Raw genomic sequence first — 15,183 nt, 5'->3', positions numbered from 1 at the left:
TGCAGACGACACTACAGTGATTGGTCTCATCAGCAACAATGATGAAACTGCCTACAGGGAGGAGGTCCAGCACCTTACATCATGGTGCACTGACAACAACCTGGCTCTCAACACCAAAGAGCTCATTGTGGACTTCAGGAAGTCTAAACCTGGCACACACACACACCCATTCTCACCAGCTGTGTGTCACCAGCTTCAAGTTCCTGGGTGTCCACATCTCTGAGGACCTCTCTTGGACCCTCAACACCTCTACCCTGATCAAAAAGGCTTACCAGCGTCTTTTCTTTCTGAGGACACTAAAGAAGGTCCACCTGTCTCCCCAAATCCTGGTGAACTTCTACCGCTGCACCATCGAGAGCATCCTCACCAACTGTGTCACAGTTTGGTATGGCAACTGCTCTGCCCACAACCGAAAAGCACTGCAGAGGGTGGTGAAAACTGCCCAACGCATCACCGGTTCCTCACTCCCCTCCATCGAGGCCATCCAGGGCAATGGTTGCTTGCGTAAGGCGCGCAGCATCATCAAAGACTGTTCTTACCACAACCACAGACTGTTCTCCCCACTACCCTCAGGGAGGCATTACAGGTCTCTCAGCACCCGAACCAGCAGGTTCAGAGGAAGCTTCTTTCCTGCTGTCACCTTACTGAACTCTAACTCTGCATCCCGGTGACAACCAATCAACTAAGCCCCCAACAACCCCCCCCCCCACCCCCCCGCCCCTCCCAATGCCTCCTTGCCTGTGCCTGTTTAGGTGTCCACGAATTGGCAACCTAAAAGCGCAAAACAATGAATGTAGCCTCTGACTGGTACTTACTTAGTAATTTGTCCAGACTTGTGATCAGAATATTGAGATTCAGAAAGATGACCCAGTGCAAGATGTCTAAGGTAAGTAGGTTGCTCACACACACAATACACCCCCCTCTCACGCCAGCCTCTTGAGAATTTTCTTGAGAATTTTGACCATCAGTTTCTTGAATCAGCAGAATACATGGAAACAGTTATGTGGTTCCCTGCAACATTGCTATTGCTCGGCTATTGGTTATGTCAGAATGGGTAAATGATAGACTCACTCTGATTGACTCTAGAGGCGAATGCGTATACACTTTACTAAAGGTTCTCAGTGAACTATGTGGCCACAGTCACAACGAGGGCTATTGTATATTGCCTTTGATGGTGCCCTTCCCAGATTCCCAATAAGCCTTTTAAAACATTGCCTTAGCATACGTGAGGATGAAGGCATGTATTTAGGCACATAGCCTTATTATGACCGCCGCGCAGCGAAGAATATAGGTTTAGTCAGATTTTTTATTTATTTATTTTTTTATTTTTTATTTATTTATTTATTTTTTCTTTTTCGCATTCCCAAATTTCTGTCAATGATTCCCGGGACACTGAAAGACCGGGGTACACGAAACTTGGTGGGCATGTAACCCCACATGGATAGCATGGAACCATCGTTTTTCGTTTTGATCTGTAGCCCCCCCGCTGGACTGGACCCCCCGAAAGGAGGGTAGGGCAGACACAGTTTTCTGTGAATATCTCGAAAACCGTAGGGTTTAGGAGGACCATTTTTTTTTTGTATGTTGATCTCAAGGGGCCATGTCAACCCATTCCATAACCACTCATTTCATGTATAGCGCCACCTAGTTAAACACAAAAAAGTTAAAATGAGGTGTTGTAATTGAAGGTATCTGTGACCTAACAAAGTCAAAACTGTACAAAATTGGAAGTGTAGGATCATTATGACACCCTCTGTATGCACGCCAAGTTTCGTGGAATTCCGTTCATGGGGGGCCACACAATAAATTAATTTATGTTACTATACACCAACTGGCCTGTAGGTGGCCGGAGACAGTTTTCTGTGAATATCTCGATAACCGTAGGGCCTAGGAGGTCCACCTTTTTTATGTATGTTGGTCTTAAGGGGGCATGTCAACCCATCCCATTACCACTTATTTTATGTATAGCGCCACCTAGTTAAAAATTAAAAAGCAAAAAATTAGGTGTTTTCATCACAATATCTCTGGCTGACAAGGTCAAAACTGCACGAAATTAAAAGTGTAGGATCATTATGACACCCTCCGAATGCATGCCAAGTTTTGTGTACTTTCGTTCATGGTTGGCCTTACAATAAAATAATTTATGTGTACATTTAGTGACGTACACCAACAAGGAATCCCGGGACACTGAAAGACCGGGGTACACAAAACTTGGTGGGCATGTACCCCCACATGGATAGCATGGAACCGTAATTTTTCGTTTTGATCTGTAGCCCCCCCGCTGGACTGGACCCCCCGAAAGAAGGGTAGGGCAGACACAGTTCTCTGTGAATATCTTGAGAACTGTAGGGCCTAGGATGACCATTTTCTTCCGTATGTTTGCCTCCAGGGGTCATGTTAACCCATTTCATGTGCACACATGTGCACAAACAGATACACACACACACACACACACACACATACATTCACAGTAATCATACGTATGACACATACTCACACAGTAGACATATGAACGCTTGCATGCACAGGCACATACGCAGGCACACACACAAGCACGCACACACACACACACACACACACACACACGCATAACATAAACATGTACATGCACACAATTCAAGAATTTCTCAGAATTATGAACAGGCAAGATGGAGGTGGGGTTGTATAAAATTAATTTTACATGTGAAATCTATGAACTAATCATGTTTTGGTACTTGTTGTCTAGCAGATATCAGTGAGAATTGAGTGTGGATAATGCAATTTAGTGAGACAGTTAGAATCATATAGGCCTTTCAGCGTGATTTATTTTTGTGGAAAAAATGTGCTGGACTGGGCGGCGGTCATATTTTGTACCGCTCTGCGGTACATCTAGTTATTCTCTTGTTCAGTTCTGTAGGCTACTGGACTTGAATTAGGACCCTCACTCAGGCACAGATATTGCAAAAAACACACATATGATTTTGGCCTATTGATTATAATGTGGTTCATTGCATGCTCTGTCAGTCGCTTTGGATAAAAGCAGGGACTGACAGCAGAATGATTTCCTTTTGGTTCGTTCTGAGCAAAAACATAATGTTTTCGTTCCTGTTCCAGTGTTCCAAGGCCTCTCCTCTAAATGTTAACCGGTTAGAATGTTATAGAAGAATGGTTAATAACGTTCCTTTAAAAATGACAGTCTTTACAAATTGATTTATGGCCGGTGGCACAATAGTATACTATAGGGTTTTTTTGCCCAACAGCCTTCGATATCAAGGCTAACTGTTAAAAATCACTGACCTTGAATTCAGGCGTGGGGCAACATTTGAAAGTAGGAAAGTTTTCTTCTCGTTTTCGGTAACATTCATCCAAAAACTTTTTTTTTCTTTTCGATTTTCGTTCTTTGAACCGTTTATAATCCCTGGATAAAAGTGTCAGCTAAATGACTTAATGTAAATGTAAATTGTTGAATGATTGACAACACAAATTCTGATCACACTTCATGAACTTGCATATCGCAGGGGCCACATTTTAGATCACATTTTTAAAAATATTTAAGTTTATGAGTGTGTGTGAAGAATAACGTAGATTTATGGTAAAATATGTAACTGTTAGTTTCTGCTTTTCACCTAACAAAACCCATATTTGTCGGCCATTTTTTAAAATGGCTGCCGTGGCACCTACAATTCCAAAGAGTTTTTCTACTAAATTTGATGGTTTTATCACAGTGATCCATTATTGTGATTAACTGCCCCACTTATAAAAACACACTAATAACAGAGAGTTCTAAATAAAGACAGGCCAAGCAAATAAAATCACAGGTAAAGTATTTATTGGAATTAAGTCATAAAAATCATCTGTAAACTTAGAAAATAAAGAGATCTGTACCAGAATCAACGTGATTAATTAGAAAGGGTTTGGGCTTGATTAATATCTAATACAAGCTAATAATACACTGTCCTTAGTTACAAACAAAAGTTTTTTTGCCATCTCAACATTGATCAAAAGCATGGACCAGAGACATCAATAAGTGGTTGTCTATGTACCAACATCTGTCTTTTCATGGCTTACATGTCCGTATTAAATCCTCACAGTGAAGATACTGTATTCACAGTGTCACTTTTAGTTTGATGGAGGTGTTCTTCAGGCACAGTACTGACCGAATGTGCCAAACGAATTGGCGGTCCACATAGTTCAAATACTACATACACATGTACCAGCTTCTTTGAAGGCTGCCTTCAGCGTCATACTCCACCTTTCCTACCATTCATTCACATGAAAGCACACGTAATGGAAGCATTCTCATGACAAACAAGCAAAAACAGCAAACAGTTATTGTGTGCACATCCTACCTTCTGGCAGGTGCAGGACAAAAGAAAAACTTACTCAATTGAAAAAATATAATGTCCGCAACACTGCTTTTGACTCCCATATATTTAATGCACAACAGGCAAAGTTTCGACCCTGCTGGGTCTTCTTCAGGCAAAAAGACCCAGCAGGGTCGAAACGTTGCCTGTTGTGCATTAAATATATGGGAGTCAAAAGCAGTGTTGCGGACATTATATTTTTTCAAACATGCAAAAACAAACACTGCTGTCGGATAATTTCGGATAATCCTGTGGCACAGTGCCTTCAGGCAGAAACTTTGACTGAGTTTTGCCTGACAGAATTTTGCTGTTCACAGTCTCCACACCTGTGCGTTGAAGTTAGGACTCAGTACCTCGTCATACCCCGTCACTGGACTTCACACACTCTTGGGTGTACTCTCACACAGGCCTGTAGTCCACCAGAGCTGTGGTTTGTCAGCATTCTGCCATCACAGAGCAGCTTTAGCGGCCTCTCCACCCTGTCTCTCTGGGGAGAGATGGTTGTCCTGACTCACACCAGCCCAGACTGTAAATCAGTATGACTGACGAACCCCACGAACCAATTTGTCCCCGCCACTCCTTGCTAAGACATCTTCAGTCCCCCACCCAAACACACCACAGAACCAAACAATGGAGCAGGAGAAGGACTAGGCCAAAGAAAATAAATACACCAACAACCCCCCATTATGGTAAATGTGAATCAACCCCTCTTTACTCTCCCACCTCAACAAACTTAATTAAAACAATAAAACATTTATAAACTTTTTCCTAATACATACAAACATACACACTGCTTAGTGTAGAATCATTACATCCCTATACCCTGATCATAATCATTTATCCATTTTTGAATACACCAAAAACAATGACACACACACTTAAAAAGATTAATGTCTACTCGTCAGACATGTTCAGAGAATGTGGAGTATTCAGGTTGCTGGTTTTCTTAGGAAAGTGAGCCACGATAGCTGCAGAGGCCAGAATTGGATATGTTCTCTACTAAGGCTCCAAAGCTTATACCATCCCTTAATTCCCATGTTACATCTAGAAAGCTTGTGACATAGCCAGCTTTGCAAAGCTGAATTATGGTGGAAACAGATGGTTCTCATTGCTTGTTAGAGGAGAGTCTGTAACTGACCTGAGTACAGACCTAAGAAATTAAATTGCCAGTCAGTTTCTGAATCAAATTTGTATCAGATACTGAGTCTAAAATTCCAGCCTCTTATATATTCTTTTTACATACAATGAATAGAGAGTAATTTGGTATCAGAGAAATGATAATAGCACAAACTAGAATATCAAACACCAATAGTTTATCAGGTCAGTTCTGTTCAGGGAAAGCTTAAAGCAGACCTGAAGTTTTTCCACATACACACAATACACATGAATGGGTGTTTTTTAGAAACTCATACATTATTGATTTCTCAATCAAGTTTTTGATGCACCTAATGGTCTCTGAAAGAATATTATTACCCTTTTTGCATAGCAAATATTTTGGAAAACTGTTTTTTGCAATTGTAGTGAATAGGTTACCCGAAGCCTTGCAGTTTTTTTTAGAGGATTATTGCCTGCAACTTTTTAGAATATCTGAAATGATATAATGCAGTAATAGCATTATATCTCTGCTTAGCCCCTTCAGACCTGTTTTTTTTCTGTTGAGCAAAAAAATATTATTCAGCTGATTTTTACTCCTCTCCAATGTAGAAATAAAGTGGGAAAAATAATTTTTTGCTAAATCATGTCCATTACAATGGACGCCTCGACTAAATAGGTGTAAAATGACATGAGGACTTGTTTTTTACATAGTAGTATTGAAAGTAATAATCACATATGACTTAAACATTTGGAACTGAATGTTTGCATATGTCTGAATGTGTTTATATGTCTGTGAGCAAGTCAAAACATGCACATTAACTAATGTGCCGGATTGCGTCCACACAATACCTGTGGTGAATGTTCAGCAGTTTTCAATACACACACACAGTTTGCATTGTTTTTTGCTTTTTGCACTGTTGTTTTCACACAGTCTTATGAACTGAACTGTTAAATTTAATTTTTTAATTACATGTTCCAATACGGAACACCGGGGTATGTTTGCAACATATTTGTTTGTGTATATGGAGGGAATGTGCTTTACTAAAGTGTGTGTGCTCATTTTACTAAATTGTGCGCTCAATTTTGTAAATCACATGCTTGTTTTACTAAACAGTGTGTTTATTTTACTACATTGTGGGCTCATTTGCTAAATTGCACTCTCATTTTATTTCATCACATTCTAATTTTAATGTTTGGAAAAAGAGCGCACAATTTAGTAACCATTCGTAAATTTGGAGCGTTTTAGTAAAATGAGTGCACATTCATCCAAAATAGCTGAAATAAATAAAAAATGCATTCAAAATTATAGCTTGGGTTTTGAGGATATGTCAAAACCTTGCCTGGTGACACTAATTAAATGTGTTGGCTAACATCTCCCAACACCTGATGTCCATTGGGATGGACATTAAACTTTGAAAAAATTCTGTACTACACTGTTATGAAATATATTCAAACTAACTTCAAATATCATCACCTGCAATGGTTAGAATTATACTGAGTGCAAATTGGTTAGGCTATCATAAACATAAATTTATATTTATGAGGGGAAAAAGGTGCTTAGTCCTGTTCCTATCTAGCTTCAGAGCCATGCTTGTCTTGTCTGATGAAGTGCTCTCAGATCAAGTTACAGGCCCTAACTGCATTCTGATTGGGTCATCAGGATCCAATCATTTACAAATCATAATTAAAATGGTGAAATCACAGATTTTCATTGGTTTAGACCCAAAAATATGTCATGTCAATTCCAATGGACGTGGGGTTAATGAACTGTAGTATCATTGTCTCTAGCATGTTGTTGTTTTATCAACATAGAAGACAATAGCTGCATTTACATGGTTGTTTTTTTTCTTTTCAATCAGATCGAAATTAATTTGATTAAAGATTTCAACCGAACTGTTTACATGAACACTAAATAAACCGATTGACATTTAATCTGTGTTTACATGGAACAAGCATTTAATCATTTAGAAGCTCATTGTTGTATTGCCGGCATGGAAACTCATTTGTTTACGTCACTGTGCATAATTACCACACAGGTACCACCTTTGTGGAAATGTATATAAAAAAAGATTGTTGTACTCCAGCAATCAGATTAAATGTGTTTTTTCTATCCATCGGATTATCAGAACGGAGTACAGCACCTCTCTCGATCCGATTGGAAATTTAGTCAGATCGGGCTCAATCCGATCAGTTGAGGTGTTTACATGAGGCATTTTTATTCCGATTGAGCCATTAATCTGTTTCTAATCAGATTAAAAGTATCCATGTAAACGAGGCTTCTGAAGGGTCTTTCAAAAGACAGGTTCCTAAATCTTATCGGCTTTGTAAACAAGTGGGAGACAAACGTATTTGGTAAAAAAAACCCCATAAAATTGCCTTTTAGTGTTGCCCCTTCAACACTTGCCCTCTGCCAGCAGGGGGCCACCACAGTCCCTTTTACAGTTTTTTTTATGAATGCTTAAACACTAACCGTGATTCTTATAGCACAATTTCTAAAACTATTAATTTGTATAGCAAAACCACTCACTGAATTTGCAAAACTAAAAGCACAAACACTACCTTGCACTCAGTTTGCAATTTTGTAACACACACTTTGCAAAACTGTAGGTACAATCCACTGCACAGCACTCTTTTTGCAGAACTGTAAACACAACTCACTGCTTACACTCAATTTCACAAACACACTCCTAGCAAAACTATACACATGTATGACTATTATTTGCACTATTTTGCCAACTGTCTGGCACACTGTCACATCTTGAAAACTGTTTTAGATAATTAGTTCACTTTGCAATCAGCCTAAGCAGTGTAAATAAGCCACATGTAAGCTGTCCGTGTGGAGTACAATGGAGGGAGCAGGAAGAGTAAGAAGAGTGAGCATTAGAGGAGGAGGAAGAGGACCTAGGAAGCCTAGGCCTAGGAAGAGGACATGGAGGTGAAGAAGTAGGAGGAAGAGGAGGAGGACACGGAGGTGAAGAAGCGAGAGGGAGAGGACGAAAAGGACAAGGAGGTGAAGTTAGAGGAAGAGGACAAGGAGAGTACGAGGAGGGGGAAGAGAACATCACTGAGAACAAAAGTATGACCTCAAACTGACATAGCCTACCTAGTGCACAGAGAAAGCAAAAGCCAGATGTGTTTTTTATTCATACCATTAGTGTGTAGTTGGCACATTGTGTGCTTATTATTGTGATGGCTTGTTTTTACTGTTTGATACGAAAACACAATTTTTACGAAGGTGTGAAGAGTTAAGCAAGGTGTGTTAGCTTTTGCAAGAGAACTACAATATTTTGCTGAATTAGTGAAAGGTTCTCCTATTTGTGTGTAGAGCTTTGCTAAAAACAGCCAATAAAATGTGCTTAAGCAATCAGAAAAAATTGTAAATACTTTCAAACATTCATTCAGCTGTCACCCGAGTCATTCCTCCACAACAAATAAATTATGTAACACATACAAGAGCGGGTCAACACATTATAATGTGCCTCTACTGTTGCAATGATGAGGTTGTATAGTCTTTTCATATGGGATGACCATGGTGGTCTGTGCCTCGTGGTGCTCAAAGCAAAGTGTCTGAGTAACTGTTCTGCTCTTGAGGCTACCTATCTTGCGCATGGTGTGCTAGCCATTACTGGAGCGCTTGGTGGTCTTGGAGGGCAGCCAACTGAACTTGTAGGGTTCCCGTGGTGATAGCACATCAAGGTCCAGCTGCCGCTGCTCCTTCTCGCTGTCCACCGTACGGTAGCCCAGCAGGGACATGGCGCCTTTGCAGACCTCTTGGATGCGCCTCACCTTCTCGTAGGGCACAGTAGTCCGCCAGGCACGCGAAACGTCCTCAGCGTTGCGCGAGGTGATCTGGAAAGACTCCTTTGTGGTGCCCTTGCCTTTGCCATGCGTGATGCGGAAGATCCAGTCCTTCAGCTGTTGCGTCATTTCCAAGCCCGTGAAGCGGTAGATGGCCTCCACCTGTGCGAGCGTGTCACGCGCCAGATCCTCATAGCGCACCATCTTGTAGCGACCGCGCAGGAAGTCAGGCGGCTTGAGCAGCGCCGTCTCGTGCATGCGTACGTGGCTGCGGCACACCTCCTGCATGACACGGTACTGCGCCTCGAGCCCCTTGCCATCACCTTGCTCCAGCACCACCGCGTTGTCGCGGTAGAACGAGCCGGCCGACTTGTCGCGCGAGCGCCACACGGCCCGCGGGTCCCGCACCAGGTGCACGATGCGCAGGTCGAGCGACGGGTCGCGCAGCAGCGGGTAGAGCGACTCCAGCTCGAACAGGCGCACCTCCTTGAGCACCACATGCGAGTAACTGCGGCACGCCTCCTCGGCCTTCGCCAGGCCCCGGCTGTCGCAGTGCTTCTGGCACTCCGTCTGGTTGCTGAAAGCGTTGCGCGGCGTGAGCGTGCACGCTGGTGGCGAGCACAGTGCCCGGCTGTGGCTCCACATGAACAGCCTCGACACATTGCGCTCCGGCGGCATGTAGGAATCCATGACGGACAGGTCGCACTGCAGCACCTGGTGCAGCAGGTCGCGCACGCCCATGCGCAAGCTCCGTGCCCCGCGCCCCAGCGTCATCCACACGTGCCACGCCGGCTCCATTAGGTAGAAGACGGACGGGTGCTGGCTGAACACCTGGCCCAGGAAGGACGAGCCGGATCGCCACGACGACAGCAGTAACACATGGACCTTGCGCTGCGCTGGAGGCGAGGGGGTGCTCATTGGGGACTGGTGGCGGTACCAGCCAAACATCACCACCATGGTGATCAGCTGCAGGAGTACCAGAGTTACCAGGGCTGGTGGGGCAAGTCTGGGACGCATTGTGGTGGGACTGCCTTTCTATCTTTCAGAGAGAGAGAGAGAGAGAGAGAAAGAGAGGAAGTGAGGAGGGAAATGTGGGAGAAACAAGGTCAGTAGAGAAAACAATGAATAACACAGAGACAAAGAAAAGCAGAGAAGGACAAAAATGGTGGACGGGAGAGCATGTATGCAAGAGAGAGGCAAAATAAAAAAACGCCATTTAGTCTAATAGATTACACGTGTGCGCTGGAATTCCCTCTCCTCCCCTATAGAACTGTTGCATATGGCCAAGTCATCCATGGAGCCGCTTGATTTACAGTACCTCAGAAACTCAGCTGCAGAGCATTCTATAGGAAGCATTGTACAACCCTCTTAGCCTGGCGAGCCAGACCCACATTAAAATGTAGGGTCTGGGCACTCACCGTTCGCAGTGCTCAGTCCGAGGGTCGGGATAATCAGTTGTCTTTCAAATTCCCTCTGCACGCAATAGGACGCAATAGGATATTTGTTTTCAAGTAGCAGGGAATTCAAGCCAAACCGTTGCAACTCTGCCATCAATCATTATGTTAAGCCCAACAAACGACTCTATACACGATTTCAATGCCAGATTTAGTTTCGATTTCTAGAGCTCACAAGTCAACGGAGAGTTGCTAGAGGGGCGCGTCTAGATTTCTAGGCTACAACCCTCTGGTTCTTACATGAAATTCAGTAGTGCAATGTACTTAAACTGTTCGGGAGCCCTGGTCTGTGCTCCTATCGTCCACAAAGACCAGCAACATTACAAGATCAATTCACACAATGGTCCCTATTGTAATGACCTGTGGCCTGTAGATGGCAGTGACACAAACCAATTGGTGTCTTCTCTCTATGAGGTTGATAGAGGATTTGTGTATAAGGAAAAACATTTTCACTTTTTTTTTTTTTTTCTGTTGGACGTATTGTAGGACGTAACAACAAGAGGTGTCCATGTCCAAACTGACAAAATCACGTCACAAAGGCACATGCCAGTATTATGAAAGAAGAGATGTGACTGGTAACACTAACAGTGTCAAATTCTCCCAGGGCAGTCGGCAGTCCAGTTTGTTCAAGGGGACTACATGTTTACTCCTTACAGCAGGCAACTAATAATGTATGGTGAGAAGAAGCTGGTCTATTTAGGCACTCCCTGTCCATGTTAGTTTATCAAGCATATGTAAATGTGCATTCTAATTAGACAAGAGGCAAGCCCATACAAGCCTTTGTGCCTTCATAGTGGAAAAGAACTGCTTTAAGAGTTTCTGAGTGAGGGGACAGTGTGTTCTTCCATTCCTTCAGCATACTGTGCAGACTTATTCATTTCTTCATGAAAAAAAATAATAAATAAAAAGGCTTTTGGCTGTTGGACTGCCTCCTCTCCCAGTGTCCCATTCTCTTTCAATGAGATCTCCTAACTTTTTTGTCTATCATAAACTTTAAAGCAACACCAAAGAACTTTTCATCTGTCGCATGCACTATTTGTTTATCCAGCACCGGCTTTGCAAATAACAATGTCCACAGACAAGGTAGAATAAGTTGCATGATTTTATGAAAGTACGATGTATTGCGACATCAGATGCAAGTTAAATTTGTAGTTTCTCATGTCTCATTCCATCGAACTACAGATCCGCTACCCGATGCAGCAAACTTACATAGTGCGGTAATAGCCGATAGAGGGCCGCGAAGCGAATGCAGAAAGTGCCGTTCACCCTGTTACGAGTTGATGAACCACTGAAACGATTTTGGAAACATTATTTTAAGGTACAAAAAACTCTTTGGTGTTGCTTTAAGACCGAAGAAATACTTCTCTCTCGTGAGTGTATAGCCCACTCATCAGGGTCTCTTCTTGTACACACAGTCTCAAGTAAACAAATACTCAACAGATTCCATCCAATTCAAACATACCCATTTCACTTGCTACATTCTCCAAGCCCCCATCTCCTGTCACTGCTGACTGTGAATGCTATGGACTCTAAGAGAGGCAAAACCATGTTTCTATTATCATGTTGCCTCACAATATTTTCTATAGGCCATACATACTCAAGCTCCCCAAAGTGTTGTCTACTGACTGACTGATCTACTGACCTAGAGGCAATGGAAAAAGAGAATTAGTTTAATTAGGCTTATCAATAATTTGTATTGGATTTTATGATTGTACCCTCAATATGGTGATTTATGGGGTCAGGTTTAAGGAGAGGACACACATTTCATAACTTGGGACGTTAATAATGGCAATAGTTCATTTTTTTCGCGTTTTTCCAGGGCACTGTCGTCTGTATGTCGCCTCTAAATAATTTCCATTGACTTCCATTTCATTGACGTTGAGGGTTTTTCATTTTTAACATTACCATTAAACTAGGCATATCGAGTTCAGCGAGCTCTGTTCGCTTAACGGTCGATGGCAACAGTGAAGTAGCCTACCCATGACTTACCTTATTGCGCGTCCTTTTGGGTTCGTAGAATGGAAACAAAATAACTATTGTTGTATGGACCAGTAGAAACACGGCTCAGAAATACATTTTCATTGCTCAGCTCCTCCAAAAGTGTATAAGGAATAGCTTTGAGACGTGGCCATAAGCAGCGACTGACAATGAAGTGGGCGGGGGACGTTGCTTACAAGTGTGAAGGGAGGAGGGAATGTGGCTGGCAGAGAGAAAAAACTAGCTTAATGAACCACACGTGGCAATGTTTTAATGCGTGATTATTTTGTAGATTGCCTGATATCCAAATGATTGGAGTTTCTAGCACTAGTGTGATGATAAAAAAAAAAAAGAAAAATAATGAACAGCATGTTTTAGCCTATTTGTAATTACACATTTATTTTTCACAGGACAGGGGAAGAGTCAGATGTAAACTGACATGAACTGGTATCATCAATGAGACATTTTTTGGGGGGATAAATCACAAATAAAATATGACACCACATTGTAGAAAATTGAAATAGGCTACAACTGTTTCCATAAACATTTCTGTTTCCGTTATTATGAAAAGATTATAAAGGCCAGCCATTGGGTGACCCCCCCATATCGAGTTGCACCCCCACAAAAGCTCAGAAATATCTAGTGTTAAGCCTCATCAATTAATATGCATTGAAGTGAGTGTCAACTAACTATAGCTATGGACTATAAAATGCAGTTTATATGTTAGCCACAGTCAACAAATTACTCGTGGGTCAAAGTGAAATAAATTACCTGTGCCCATATCTCACATTACACTGGTTAATTTCATATAGCTTTTGCTTGCAACAACTCATTACCAGATCAACATAGTTCTGTAACAAAACAGGCCATGGTAACAGGAAAACTTTGAAACTGCATATCCTGTCCATTGTATTTCACTTCCCGTGTTTGCTCATAACTGGAATCATCATGTGGAACCAATGCACACCGAGAGGTGCTGCGGAGAACCCATGGCCACTTAACATTTCATCTATTGCACTGTCCTTCTTTTTGGTTTTGCATTGGGTAGAGTACTTGGCTGGACTGCAGTGGATACAACTGACTGTGAGCTGGACTTAGAGAATTGGCTGCCAGGCTGTATGAGGTCATTCTGTTGAGGAGAAAGAGGAACAGTGTGTGCTTGTGTCTTGGGACAGAGCTTGCACATTTGTATTTTGTGAGCCTGCATTCATTTGGTTGGTGTGGCTGATTGCCACCTTTTAATTGTGGGAAGACTTCAGAGGAAGAGTGGAACAAACGCTGCATCTGTGACTGCTCCTTTCTCATGACCAACAAACTACCTAAGCAGAGAAATGCATTTTACATTAACACTTATTCATTTAGCAAACACTTTTAACTTGTCACTTACACGTGATGAACCACATTCAGCCTATTCTGCAATACCAAACATTAGCAACAACAAGTACTATATTTTACGAATACTGTACAGTTGTGTTCAAATAAATAACAATGTGTTACAAAAAGTGAATAAAGTGTAAAATCATTTTAATAGTTTTTTTTATTTCAAACGTACAGTAAAGGCAACATTCCACATTCAACACCTATGAACAGGTATTTTCTATTGGCAGTTGAGTTGCTGCAGCCAGCAGCTAAAGCTCTGGGGGCATGAACATGGGGTCTCATGAACATGACCCCAGAGTGTAGCTCTGTAGCTGCCTGGAAGCTCTAACTGTTGGCTGCAGCAACTCGAACTAGGTGAAACCGATTGTTTTAGTTTTCTTCCGTACCAACAGTACTTGGTGACCTTGAGAAATGGAGATCTATGTGAAAAATAGCTGGATTTCTCCTTTAACAATTAACTTTCAGGGTCATGTACTTACTTACTTACTGCCCGTTTTGCCTCCTGGCAAGTAGGGCAGCAACAAAGGTTCTCCACTCTGGTCAATTCTGGGCTGTTTTCTGGACACCTTCCCATGTCAGGTTTCATTTCCTCTTCTACTGTGCGCCGCCAGGTGTTCTTGGGTCATCATTTCTTTCTTCTCCCTTCAGGTGTCCAGCGAAGGGCTTTTCTTGGGATGCGGTCTTGCTCTCTTCTCAGAACATGTCCAATCCAGTTCCAGCGCCTCTTTGTTATAACACTATCCATGCTGTCTTGTTGGCATCTAGTCAGTAGATCTTTGTTGGATATCTTATTGGGCCAACAAATTCGACATATCCTTCGTAGACTTTTTGGTGGATAGCACACAACTCTGATATATCCTCAGTTTTGTCTTTGTTCTATATTGCTGTGACTTCCATGTTTTTCAACATTCTGAACGCATTCCTGGCTTTATTGATTCTGTTTTTTATGTCATTGTGTGCACCCCATCAAATCTTACAGTATTGCCAAGGTAGGTGAACTCCTTTGTTATTGTTAGAGCTTCTCCGTACACAAGGATTGGTGGTGGATCTGAGACGTTTAGTGCCACCACTTTCTCTGATTTATTTTCAGGCCACCTTGCTGTGCAAAGCAGCCGAGACAGGATGTCTTCTCTTGC

General features: G+C 42.2%; 1 protein-coding gene across 2 annotated transcripts; it reads right to left on the bottom strand.

Annotated features, from left to right (window-relative positions):
- Positions 1-5,634: 5,634 nt before the first annotated feature.
- Positions 5,635-12,824, bottom strand: chst6 (carbohydrate sulfotransferase 6). 2 transcript variants are annotated; one of them, XM_076263394.1, is made up of 2 exons: positions 12,680-12,824; positions 5,635-10,275 (listed from the first exon to the last, which is right to left on the bottom strand). In XM_076263394.1, exon 2 carries the CDS (start codon positions 10,251-10,253, stop codon positions 9,054-9,056), a length of 1,200 nt encoding a protein of 399 aa, XP_076119509.1. In that variant the 5' UTR covers positions 10,254-10,275; positions 12,680-12,824; the 3' UTR covers positions 5,635-9,053. The 2 variants fall into 2 exon arrangements, with proteins under 2 accessions (XP_076119509.1, XP_076119516.1); XM_076263401.1 differs by having other exon boundaries at positions 5,635-10,271.
- Positions 12,825-15,183: the final 2,359 nt, after the last annotated feature.

Source organism: Alosa pseudoharengus, unplaced genomic scaffold, assembly GCF_046254945.1.
Source record: "Alosa pseudoharengus isolate Yale_2024_CS ecotype anadromous, Long Island Sound unplaced genomic scaffold, YU_APseudo_1.1 YU_APseudo_1.1_scf_10, whole genome shotgun sequence".
In the NCBI taxonomy this organism is placed as follows: domain Eukaryota; kingdom Metazoa; phylum Chordata; class Actinopteri; order Clupeiformes; family Clupeidae; genus Alosa; species Alosa pseudoharengus.
This window is presented reverse-complemented; position numbering and strand designations above follow the sequence as displayed.

Coding starts and splice junctions, on each gene's coding strand:
- chst6 (XM_076263394.1), bottom strand. CDS start 10,253: ATGCGTCCCAGACTTGCCCCACCAGCCCTGGTAACTCTGGTACTCCTG.